This window comes from Nomascus leucogenys, chromosome 18 (assembly GCF_006542625.1).
Source record: "Nomascus leucogenys isolate Asia chromosome 18, Asia_NLE_v1, whole genome shotgun sequence".
In the NCBI taxonomy this organism is placed as follows: Eukaryota; Metazoa; Chordata; class Mammalia; order Primates; family Hylobatidae; genus Nomascus; species Nomascus leucogenys.
In genome coordinates, this window is record NC_044398.1 from 10280590 (window position 1) to 10293979 (window position 13390).

A 13390-nucleotide genomic window follows, 5' to 3' on the forward strand; every position below is an offset into this window, starting at 1 on the left:
TAACATTCTGCCATCAAAAATTCTTTAAAAAGTAATAGGGATTTATATTACAAATTTTCTATACTCCTGTATCACTCCTGACAAACCTGGAACTAAATTAATTTCTGTGTTGAATATTTTTTCTTACTCCTCCAGAAAGTAAACCACTCTTGCAGGCTTCTGAGACATCAGTTAACTTGAAATTCTTAGTTTCTCAGGTATCTTGCCTTCACTTGATCTTTTAACAAATTAGATGCTGGAGTTTCAAACATGTCAAGAAATGAAAACAATGTCTTTGAAGTTTTTAAAGAAAGACAGTTTGGAAATACTAAATTCAGTCTGTGCCAACAGCTTTATCTGTAGGCAGCACACGTGTCCTAAGGAGCTGGAGCTACTCTTCTAGGCACCATGAAGACCCCAGCTACCATCAGTGCCAATACCCCATCCTCAACGAGAATGAGGCACCGAGGCTGCCCATTGAGCACCGTGCTGACTCTCTCCACAACCCAGCATGCCCCACCAGCTCCACAGGTCACGCACTGAGGTGTAGCAAAATGTGTTAGAAGGTCTGGATTCACATCCATGTTCTGCCACTTTATTCTCAGTAGGACCCAAGACAAATGGGAGCCTCACTGACTCATCTATAAAATTGTATATTTTTTGTGAATTTCGTATGATGGACTATACCTAAATGTGTTTTGTAAGATGTAAGACATAAAATAAATTCAAGGCTATATTAAGGGGTTATCAACACAAAAATAATTGTTACAAGTAAATGATTTTTAAAGACTTCCATGAATCAACTTTGGGCAATTTATATAGAGAAACATTTTCATAACATAGCCTTGGTCAATATTTTCTAATCTTGCCTGATCAGAAGAATCACCTGAGGAACTTGTTAAAAACACAGATTGCAAGTCCCCACTGCAGAGTTAATGATTCAGAATCTATGGGAAAAGGTGGCTGAGACAAACTAGGAAAAACTAGTTGAGAGGTCCTGACTTAGAAACTATTAGAACATTTGCTTTTAATTTTTTTTCTTTTTTTTGAGATGGAGTCTCACTCTGTCGCCCAGGCTGGAGTGCAGTGGCGCAATCTCAGCTCACTGCAACCTCTGCCTCCCACGTTCAAGCAGTTCTCCTGCCTCAGCCTCCCCAGTAGTTGGGACTACAGGCGCCCGCCACCATGCCTGGCTAATTTTTTTGTATTTTTAGTAGAGATGGAGTTTCACCGTGTTAGCCAGGATGGTCTCGATCTCCTGACCTTGTGATCCGCCCTCCTTAGCCTCCCAAAGTTCTGGGATTACAGGCATGAGCCACCGCGCCCGGCCTGCTTTTACATTTTAAACTAAGGGGACCTCACTCCTTTTAGAGACAAGCCTGCCTTGTATTTCTTACCAGGAAATATATATCATATGCTTTTGTCATAAGGTCATCGAGTTTCTAAATGTCCAGAGTCCATTTAAAAGCACGATTATTTAGGGATTCAAAAATGTATTTAATTCATCTCACAAGCCTGGCCCAGGCAGAGACCAAATCACCAGCCAGAACACAAGAGGCTGCTGTCAGTTCTGGTTTTCTTGTGATGACGTTGGATTACGTCAAAGCCCAAATACACATTGCCTTTGATGTTACAATATTATGAACTACACAGTTTTTTATTGTCTTTACTGTATCTTAGCACTAGCTCCACTAGTTTGTGTGGCTTTGTACAAGTTATGGAACTTCTTGCTTCCTAGTGTAAAATGGAAATCATATCCACACCTCATGAAATTATTATGAATAATAAATGAAATACTTGCTACTGTACCTGGCACCCAGTGATACATGAAAGCTATTAACTACATTAGTTTGAATTTTGTGTTGTTTTTTCCACCTTGTATTTCAAAGTCTTAGCAGTGGGAGCCGAACAGAGCCTCAGGGTCTTCTGACCAACCGCTCTCTGGGGTGCACTGCTGGGGGGTTGCTAGACACGTGCTGAGGAGCATCCCAGACCAACCATGGATTTCTGGGCCCTTCCTTCCCATCCTGGGACATCTCACCGCTCCATTTCTTGACTGTAAAGAGATGTTCAATCCAGCATGCCTGATGGATGCATCACTGACCTTTTGGTTGGGACACTGTTATTTGTGTGAGACTGACCCATGCATTGAAGGAGGCTAAGCCATCCTGGCCCTCTCCCATTACATGCCAACCACTACTGTGACAACCAAAAATTCCTCTAAAAATTTCCAAATCTTTTAAGGCAGATGATGCTCCTTTTTCCTCTATTGAAAACCAGTGGCTCTGGCCAGACTCCACAGAGGTCATCAGCAAGCAGAAGTGCATCATACTAGGGGGGAACATGCTGCTCCTGTCGGTTCTTTTCTTTCTGTGGCTGGAGTCAGCCACAGCTTGTAACTTCAGTTTCCTGATTTCCCCTTCATACGTGTCATAATTCACCTTAAACACTACTGCCATCATTGTATCCACTTAAAGACCTGCAATAAGTAACTCCCTTTACCTGCAGGAGCAAGGCCAGTGCCCACTGGCATTCACTGAGCCCCTTCCCCGCCGGGCTGGACTCTCATAATTCATCTCCAGTCTCATTTCACACCTGCATCTGGGCTTCAGCCTCCTTTTCTTGGAGCTGATCTCCATTTCTATATTTCCATCACAGTCTAGCATTGCAACTTTTTCCTACCAATTATCTGGTCCATGCTGATCTTCTATCTGAATTTATTTTCTTAGAACTTCTTGCTTAAGTTTGGAAGAGGGCCAGTAAATGATTGTGCCTGTGTCCAAAGGGGCTGACACCTGCGCAATCCTTCAGTTCTATGAACCCTAACCTCCACACTCTAGGTACCCCTTTGCCCTTTCTGTATATTCTTCAAACCACCAGAGGAAGAAGAGCAATGTTTTTTTCACTGCCATGGAAGAACTGCAGTGCTCAAGGAGGGGACCAGGATTCCTCTGAGCAGATCCAAATGCACTGTCTGATGACAGGGAGGGTGGACAACGTGCTGGAACATTTAGCAGAGGATCAGTCTGGGGCATGGCAGCCCCTAGGTGTTATTTTCACTGAATGGGGGAAATAAAAATTCTACAGCTAATGAATAATTCTCTTTTAAAGTGCAAATGAATAAAGTGAGCTTTGCCAACTCCTACCTTAATAGAACTTTATTTCACACAACTTCAAAATAGGATTTTTTCAGGTCATTTAAAAATGTTCTCAGAGCAACAATTTTGAGCAGCACCCCAGGCGGCAAGGCACATATTCAAGGAGAAAAAGTGAAAAAACTTCCAATTTCTATGATTTCTTTTATTGGCTTTCTCATTGTCTCAAACAATGTCATTAATTAATGGTTTCTTAAAGGCTGACTTTCTCATACTGACAAACACCACCGCAAACAACGTAATTTATTCTGAGAGGCCACATTCCTGACTACTTCTAGATGTACTTTAGAGAGCTACCTTGGTGCCATCGACCTGACATGTGTCATGCTTTACAGGGAAACGTGCCTTGCAGTGACAGGGTCCCCTCCTGGATGCAAGCAGTGACAACCACCACCATGTCTTGAGCCCTTGCCCATGTCTTGTGGGCCAGGCACTGTGTTAAGTAATTTCTGTGGATTATTTCATTTAATCGTCACAATCACAATGATAGCATTAGGTTCTACCATTGGACCCATCATATGGATGATTAGGCTGAAACATAAACAACCTACTCAAGAGCACCAGGATAAGCCGCAAGGCTAGTGTGGGACTCCAGCAGTCTGACTGTGTGGTTTACTTTGCCACTATTCCATATGTACTCTATTGTGAAAGGGGGAGGGAAGCTGAAGACTGTCTCCATTGCTGTCAGACAGGTGGTTAGGCAGAGGGCAAGGGCCTGGGGTTGGCTGATGTCTCTCTCATTTGGATAAAATAACTGTAGGCCAGGTGATGAAGGGACTTGCCCTGGACCACATCAGTGATCGATGATACAGCCAAGACAAGAGTCCAGGGTCCAGCACGTATTCCTCCCCTCACTCCACTGTCACTTAGAAATGGCACCTCTTCAGGTGAGGAACATAGACCCCACTCCACACAGGAAGATGTCAATGAATTTCAAATATATAAATGGATATCAGATAAAAATACTTCTTTAAAAAATGTATGTAAGAGATTCTCCTTTGATGTGGCATTCAGGCAAAGGCAGAAATGAGATTGCACAGCATAATCATAAGAGCAAATTTATGTAAACATGCATCTCCTCCATTCTGCCACCTTACCAAAACTTACTGGTTTTGTTCCTCCTGAAATGTTAATATCACCATGGCAACAAGAATATGCTTAATGCAGTAGACACATGGCTACTTTCCCATAACTCATATTCCTTTGCTAAGGCTCTCAAATCCCCATTTTCATTCAGGAGATTTACATAACCCTTAAAAGAAAGAAAAGAAGTCTTTGTCTTTAATGCTGTTGAGCCTATACTAGGAGATAAACCTATTAAAAAATATGTACCAATAAAAAAGAAATGTATGTGTGTGTGGTCTCTGTTGGGATAAACATTCAAATGCTAAAAAAAAGAGACTGCTATAAGTGGTTTTTATTTTCTCACTTGTGATTTATTGTCTTTTGTTTAAAGCACGATTTGTGTAATGAGAGGAAAATATACAGTCATCCTATGGTATCCGTGGGGATTGATTACAAGACTCCTGAGGATGCCAAAACCCGTGGATGCTCAAGTCCCTTATATAAAACAGCATTTGCACATAACCTACACACACTCTCTGTACACTTTAAATGATCTCTCGATTTATAATGACTAATACAATGTAAAAGTCATGTAAATAGTTATTATACTGTATTTTAAAATTTGTATTCTTTTTCTATGTTGTATTATTTTTTATTGTTTTTTTTCCCCCAAATATCTTCCATCCACGGTTGGTTAAAACCATGGATGTGAAATCTAAGAATGTGGAGGGCCATTTGTATTTTAAAGATATGTTTGCAAATGCATCACTACACAAACCAAAGTAGAGTCTCCAAAAGCCCTACACCCTTGTCAAACCATCAGGAGTTTGCCACACTCCTACTGGAGCCAGGCTCACCTCTTCTCCATGCTCCAGTAGCTGATGTCCTTTCTAGCATCTTCTGGTGGTCACTTTGGGCCTTCACAGCCCAGAGCCTGAGGCCCTGCTTAAAACACTCTTAATTTTGAACAAAGCTTGGCAATAGACTTTTAGCCTAGGCTTAGCCCAATTAGCCTGGGTCTGACTTCCAAGGTCATCTACAGAGCTGAACGCAAAGTCTCCTTGCTGCTCATATAAACTTGTCCCTCTGCCTCTGACATTCAGCACTTAGGTTTGGTGCACTGGTCTAAAATTCTATTAGTATCCTGTGAATTTTTCCATTTCCCTTAATGCAGCTGAGTTTAGTTTGGAAAGCAGCTCCTAGACCAGGCGAGATTCAAGTTGAAGTAACAGGAATTTTGATAGGCTAGGGAGAGGAAAGCAGGTTTGCATAGATGCTGGGTGACCAGGAGTGGTGGACAGGAAGGCCAAGAAGTGATTTATTCATTCATTTTTGAATTCAATAAATATATAGTGAGTCCCTCCCAGCACCAGGTACTGGGCTATACTCCAGGGATTACCAAAGTGTGTAAGATGACACAGGTCTGTTCTTGGGGAATTCAAAGTCTGCATGTGAGATGAAAAACAGGATGTGGGAGAGAGCTATATTTTATTACATTTTTACTTTAGCCCTCATAGGATTGTTATGACAATAAGTGTAAAATGCCTAATAAAGAAGCTGGATAATAAATTATAACTTAAAAAATCATTATTACTATAAATCTCACCTGCAGAAGAAAAGAGGGGAATAGACATTTACTGAGCACTTATTTTGTAGCAGGCAGAATTGTTGATGTTTTTACATTCATTGCCTTCCAGCTGAATGAAATGCAGCTGAACATTTTGGTGACTCTATTAATATGTCAAGAAAGGTAGATAGAAAAAAGGCTATCTGGCAGCAAAAACAAATCATCCACTGAAAGTCTGAGAGAATTAAGTTCATGTTAAAGTCACTAGCACAGACCCAGGCACATGGGGACCAAAGGAAAACCTAGAGACAGATGATGACTAGGGCATCTCAACCTTCCAGGGGCTTAGATAGCAAATAGAGTGTGCAAAATGGACAACAGCAGAGAAATAAAATTGTATCTGAAGCCTAATGTGAGTGGAAGTACAGGCTGTGATGCTCACCTAGGGAGTCAGGGACTAACCATCTTCCTTGAGGGAAATGTTGCATTTTCATATCATTATGACACTGAAGGGAAGGAAGGCCTAAGATGCATGGTGACATGGCTTTGTTCAAAATAACTTTCTATGATGATGGACATGCGATATATCTGTGCCACTTAATAAGACAGTAGCCACTAGTTATTGAGCACTTGAAATGCTCTTGAGAATAAAAAAAAAAAATTATTTAAATCAAAGCTAGTTCCCCAAGTTAGTGGCTACTGAAGTAACATAACCCAGGTGTAGAGAAAACAGTTTCCTTCCTCACTGGGGCCCAGAGGTGGTTAAGAGGCCTGGACTCTGGCTGGGAGAGATCTGGTAAAGGGGTTCCCACTTGGGGGAAATGAGATAGACTCTGCAACACAGTGGTATCCGGGGGCTCAGGAGGGGTCACCAGACGAACTCCAAGGAAGGGAGCACAGCCTGTGGTCTTTGGGGACACTGTTACGGAGGACCTATCCTTCAGCTTTGCCTTTCTGTTTTCAACTCCTTTCATCAATTCCTGAGTTTTTAGAAAAGTCCCATTCAGCATTATAGCCTAGATGCAGTTATGCTTTGAGGACTTATGGGAGAAATTGTATTATATGGTTTGGCACCTTGGTGCCTGAACAAATTGGTAGAGTAGGGACTAATAAAGTACTAAGTATTGTCACATTAGTAATAAGTACTAATGGTAGAGTAGGTAACTCAAGTCTGAACCTTCAGGTCCAGCTTATAGTAGATGCTCTATAAATATTGCTAAATTGGATTGAATTTAGAAAAGAAATTCCCCAGATACTGCTCATCCATGGATACTGTTCTGCTCATGCATGTGCTAAACCATGTTGGCCTCAGGTTTGGACAGAACATAATTCTTTTAAAAAATAATTTCTATCTTTATATTCAGGAGGCATATGTGCAGGTTTGTTACGTGGGTATATTGCATGACACTGAAGTTTGGTGTACGAAAGATCTCATCACCTAGGTTGTGAGCATAGTACCCAATAGGTAGTTTTTCAACTCTGCCACAACAGTAGTCCCCAGTATCTATTGTTGTCATCTTTATGTCCATGAGTACCCCATGTTTAGCTCCCACTAGTAAATGAGAACACGTGGTACTTGGTTTTCTGTTCCTGCATTAATTTGCTTAGGATAATGGCCTCCAGCTGCATCCATGTTGCTGCAAAGAACATGACTTTGTTCCTTTTTCATGGCTGTGTGGTACTCCATAGTGTATATGTACCATATTTTCTTTATCCAGTCCACTGTTGATGGGCATCTATGTTGATTCTGTGTCTTTGCTATCATAAACAGTGCTTCAATGAACATGTGAACACGTATCTTTTTGGTAAGACAATTTATTTTCTTCTGAATACATACCCAGTAATGGGATTGCAGGGTTGAATGGTAGTTTAAGTTCTTTGAGAAATCTCCAAACTGCTTTCCAATTTGTGGCTGAAAATTTACGTTCCTACCAACAGTATATAAGTGCAGAAGAGAAGTCTAATACTTTTATTTTTCCACCAACAGGCTTAGTAGTTCAAGTATCTAAAAACATTACTCTCATTTTATCCAAACATTAAAATATCTTAAATAAAGTAAACTTTTGTATGATTTAGTAGGGTTCTGAATGTGGTCCGATACCTATCAAAACCTTGTATAAAATACCTAATATTTGAAAAAGGCAGCCCAATGGACATGTTAACCAGTCATTGATCTGTGCCATACATGCCAAGTTCCTTCCTATACAACTAGAACATCATAAAGCTAAGTAGCTGGGCCACAGTCTCTCATCTTCTCTGGGCAAGGTGCCTTCACAGATGGAGCTACAGCAGTCATAGGCAGTAGGAAGTAGAAGTGAGCCTTTTGACGTATAGTAACTAAAGATATTGCACCTATGTAATTCTCTGTTCTTAAGGATTCATATGATAAAAATAATGTTTGAGTTATTTCACACAAAAATTGTCTCTACAGGTAACTACAGGATTTCAGTTGTCAAAAGTGAAAACTCTATTATCCATGCTTCCCTTTCCACTATATATATCAAAGATTTTAAGGCATATATTTATTTTCCATCGTATTTACTGGCTCATTCTTGCTGCTTGGTAACATTTACTTTTTTGGTTCCGCCATTCACATCTGTATATTTTAATCTGTAAACCACCTGAAATCTTTTTGGAAACAAATGAGGTAAAGAATCCAAACACATAAATCCCTAATCCTTTCAGATATCAAAACAAAAAGTGCTAAATGGCAAGACTAATAGAAGAATGCTTTATTCAATTATCTTCTCAAAATGGGAAGTTGAATAATAATTTACAAGAGAAAGGCCAATGACAAGAGTGAAGATTAGATTAGGTGGTCCACTATATTTGATGAAAAAATTCAGCCAGCAAAGTATTAATCTATCTTCTTCAATCAATAAAGGGAACTTTGCAGGCAACCACATAATATAATTTGGCCTTTTGTTACTCTAGTGCACAAATGCTCCTTACTGAAATGACAGTCAGTAGTAGCTCTGGTATGTTTTAGTTACATTCTCTTTCCCAAGAGAGCTAGAATGATTTGCAAAGAGAGCAAGGGTCATGCATAAATTCAGACAGTGTCAGTGCCATCTCAGCAGACTCAGTTCAAAGAATGAAGAATGCTGACGCTGCATTGCAGCATTCAGTAGCTACTGCATTAACTCCCTGCAGCAGACCCATGAGCCTGAATAGATCTCCAAGGATAATCCAAAAGGAAATATTGAAGATGTCAGACAGGATATCTTACATATACACAGTAAAATTACAATGCAAACATCATAATAAAAATTGAAGGAAAGGTGTTATTGAAACAGTTAAGTATGCCATAAATCAGTTACCAGAGCTGCTACTCAGAAGTATACATTCACCACTGACTGGGACCTGCTTTACTGCTGCATAAATTAGTTGGCACTACAAATGAACACAGAAAGCAATTCCTTCTATTGTGCACTCCCTTCAGTCACATCTCATTTGTTTCTGCCTATTATCTGCTTTGGAAATGAACATCTATTGCATGCAGGAAAGATTCCAGAAGTGTTGTCATTCTTCCTCTTCCCCAGCTCTCTTTGCTAGCAGGTGGTCACTCTCTGGGACATTCTCTCAGTTTACAGTGCTATCAAGAACCACAAGACTTTATCTGTCATACTTCTTTCTTCACTGATTTAAATCTTCCACTCCCTACTGTATTTTGTCACAGGCAGAAAACAGAAATTGCAGCCCCCCAAGACAAAGGGTGCTGGTGTTTTTTAATCTGCTTCTACCCACCTCATCAATACCTCTCTCCAAACCTGGCTCTGAAGCATATGATTTATGGTTACAATTTGCAGCCAATTCTTAGCAAATGAGGCTTAATGATGCTCCCTTTATTGCTCTGACTGGATAGAATTTGATCCTGTCTGCATTCAGGGGCCTCTTACTTTCACCTGCTATTTCTGTTACCTTCTTGAGAGAACTATGACCTAGAAAGACCCCATGGAAGCTGGGAAGGGAGAAGCCTCTGTAATACGATAGTGGAGATGCTAGATTATTATACAATAAAATTGCTACAGATTTGGGACCTAAAATGGATTGCTTGAGGCAGCTGGCAGTTGCCTCAGTTTAAGCTCTTTAAAAAGAGTTCTCAGGTACCCTAAAGCCAGTCATCAATCACCCACTGCAGAGAGAAGCATAGCTCATTTGGGAATACGCAATAGCCCAAGCCTCCTATTAAATAAAATCAAATTCCACCACAGCCTTCAGCTCAAAATGCTATTAGACCTCATTAATTAGGAAAGACTGGGAAAAATGCATTTCTGAATCAGTGAAAAGTCTGAATTTTAACATATTTTAAACAAAAGCACAGTGTAAGTACTTTAAATCATATATGGTAACTCAGGAAGGTTAACAACGTGGGTCTGATGTCTCCACTGATTTTTAATCAATAAATAAGCATCTTTTGTAATTACCACAGTCATTGTTTTAATGCAAATGAACACTTTAGAATCACTTGGAAAGTCTGAAAATACTGTAATAAGTCCTCTTAAATTGCTTAAACATTTCTCTAATCCTCGTTTTCAGCAACATCAGGAAATTTCTGAACAAAGGCACAAAGACAAACTTCAAACACTACCCTGACATAAATTTTCCAAATGTCCTAATTAGAAGATGTAACTTAATAAGGTTTTATTATGCTATGAATTACAGAAATAAAACCAGAAGAATGCATCTTGAAATGAACTTCAGCTTCAACACTGACATACCCTGTTTATACTTGACTTAAAGAAGGGCTTAACTTTGTCCTTCAAAGTGTCAAACTAGGCCTTGGATCTGCCATATCAAGGATGTAGTTAACGCAATAAGAAAAATTGTGAATAAAATTGACTGACGCTCTCCAGTCATTTAAACTGATGAAGGCTTTCAGCAAGCTCATGACAACAGGATAGGAAATAGCTTTTCTATTAGTACAATCTCAGGCCTTATTAATCTTTATAGAACTAACAAATTATAAGGGGAAAAGTAAAATAAACCCCTTTAAGTTACCCAGGGGAGAGAATAGTGGTTAAGAGCTTTGGGGCTGAAATCCTGCCTCTTCCAACCTGCTAGCACGTGATCCTAAAGCACCTACTTCTTATCTCTGAACCTGGGTTTCTCCTTCTGTAAAATAAGGATAAACTATACCTTTCCTTATATTAGTATGCATGGGATAAAATGCATAGCCTGGCATCTTACAGTCAGGAACGACTTCAGAAATGATATTATTTTTACTGCTGATGAAACTGCCACTGTACTGCTGTTGCTGGCATTATACCCTACCTCCCTATCTAATCGAGTTCCATTTCTCTTCTAAGAAGTCAGCGTTCAGCAAAAAATAAGACTTCAAATGCTGCGTTCAAAATAACAGTGCTGCTTGTGTTACAGTGATCTGATATAGTGTAGATGTATGTCCCCACCCAAATCTCATGTTGAAACGTAGTGCCCCGCGTTGGAGATGCAGCCTCGTGGGAGGTGATTGGATAATGGGGAAGGACTTCTCATGAATGGTTTAGCACCATCCGCTTGGTGCTGTCCTCGTGATAGTGAGGGAGTTCTCATGAGACCTGGTCATTTAAAAGTGTACAGCACCACTCTTCTTGCTCTCTTGCTCCTGCTCTGGCCATGTGATGTGTCTGTCCCTGCTTCGCCTCCTGCCATTATTCTTAAGTTTCCTGAAGCCTCCCCAGGGGCCGAGCTGATGCCAATATCATGCTTCCTGTACAGCCCGCAGAACCAGGAGCCAACTGAACCTCTATTGTTTATGAATTACCTAATCTCAGATACCTCTTTATAGCAATGTGAAAACAGACTAATACACTACTGCCGCTGCTGTTAGTGATGATACTACATCAGGCACCGGCTGAGTGATTTACATATGCTATCTCTTTTAATTTTCACAGTGACGCAGTGAGGGAGAGGTGATGTTTTAGAATTGTTTATTTAATTTCATAATTCATATTATCTCATCTCATAAATGAGGAAACTGACAGACACAGGGAAAAAAGTGAAAGCCAAAATTTGAACCTAGGGAGTCTCAGAGTCCAGGATTTCAGCCACTACTTCATCCTGCCTCCAGCTTCACTTGTACTTCCGACAGTGTTTCTGATGGTCAAGCTGAACACCAGTTTTTAAATTGAGAGCAGTGTTACTCTGTTTGGATGTCCAATCTGCTGTGCAGTGGGCCATATGACATTGCAATTCCTTTCTTCAATGGATATGAGCTTATTCAGGTTACACAACCTTGTTACTCACTATGCAAGTTTGTAGGGGACAGAAGATAAAGGCAAAAGATGGTCTCATTATTTGGGTTCTGTAGTTTAGGCCTCACCCAGGTATTCCAGAACATTCCCATTGTAAGGTCAAGACTCTGATCTCTAGAGCACTGAGTGCCATCTGACCAATTTCTAAGGGTTTCAGAAATTTTAACATAGGGAACTATTTGTTGTCCCCAGCCACGATTCCTTGAATCGCATGTTCTATATGTGCATTTATATATTTATTTATCATCCATCCCAGCTAGCATTCCTGATCTTGGTTTACCTCTTCTGCTAGGAAACAGGCACACCTATTTAAAATCACGAACATACATTAGGATGAGTACAAATCATAGCCTTCGCCGACTGGAAGGACTCTTGGAGGCAATTTGTCCCAATCTCCTCATGTTGAGGAAAGAGAGCATAAAATTGTTTCAAATGCTTTAAAGGCATTACACATTGCTGTGCTCTTACCCTTGCGGTGAAGTCCACAGCAGCCGCTCGGTTTAACAGCAACGTGGCTACATTGATATTTCCATAGTGAGCAGCTATGTGGAGCGGAGTGAAGCCACTCTGTAAAGAAAACATAGCAGACGTTCAATTGATTCCTGCCAGCCCCCTGCCTGACAGGCACATATCACAACCCTGCCCAAATAAAAATGAGGAAGCAAAATATGCTGAGGTCTATGTTCCATTCTGTACTAGGTTTCGATCAGTGCCAATTGCTCACAGGGTTTCTAATAAACCCCAAACTTACAGGCAGAAGAATAGCCAGGGAGGAACCAAGGGTGGAGACTGAGCAATTTTAGTAATCCAATAACAGAGCTATATAAAAGCCAACATTTCAAGAAATTAAGATAGAGATGAGAAAAATCTTTATAGCTGATAGCTTGATTAGTGCCGCTGTTTTATTACTGATGATAGAATTGTGCATTGAAACTCAAAATTCAATTAGTTTATATCTTTGATATAGATTCAAATTAACCAACAGTAAACGCCAATTTTAATGACAAAAGCAATTTTGGGGGGAAGAGGTACTACCACAAAATTGGTTTTATCTAATGGGCAATTGTATTCCATGAAGAATCCACAAGTTAATCTCTTTGTTATCCAGTGCCTATTAAATAACACATGTTTTTGGATTGTTTATACCGAGGTCATTTTACTTCCTTAAAAAATGCTAAAACATGCAGCAATTCACTTAGTCCCCAAAGATTGAAACCTTATAGGAACTAGATGCATTTCTAATTTGTTAGCAAGCTTCTTAGCCATGCTAGCTATCTCACTGAGTCTTGTAGAAGGGTGGGTCACATTGACACCATTCTGAAATACCTTTCCTTTTGCTGACACCACAGAGGGTAAGTGTCATGCACAAC

General features: G+C 40.1%; 1 protein-coding gene across 1 annotated transcript in view; it reads right to left on the reverse strand.

The window, feature by feature from the left end:
• ANK3 (ankyrin 3) overlaps window positions 1-13390 on the reverse strand; it is a 366342-nt gene that overhangs the window by 222689 nt on the left and 130263 nt on the right. Inside the window, 1 exon segment of the mRNA XM_030797694.1 lies at window positions 12489-12587. Within this exon segment, the coding sequence (XP_030653554.1) occupies window positions 12489-12587 (99 nt within the window).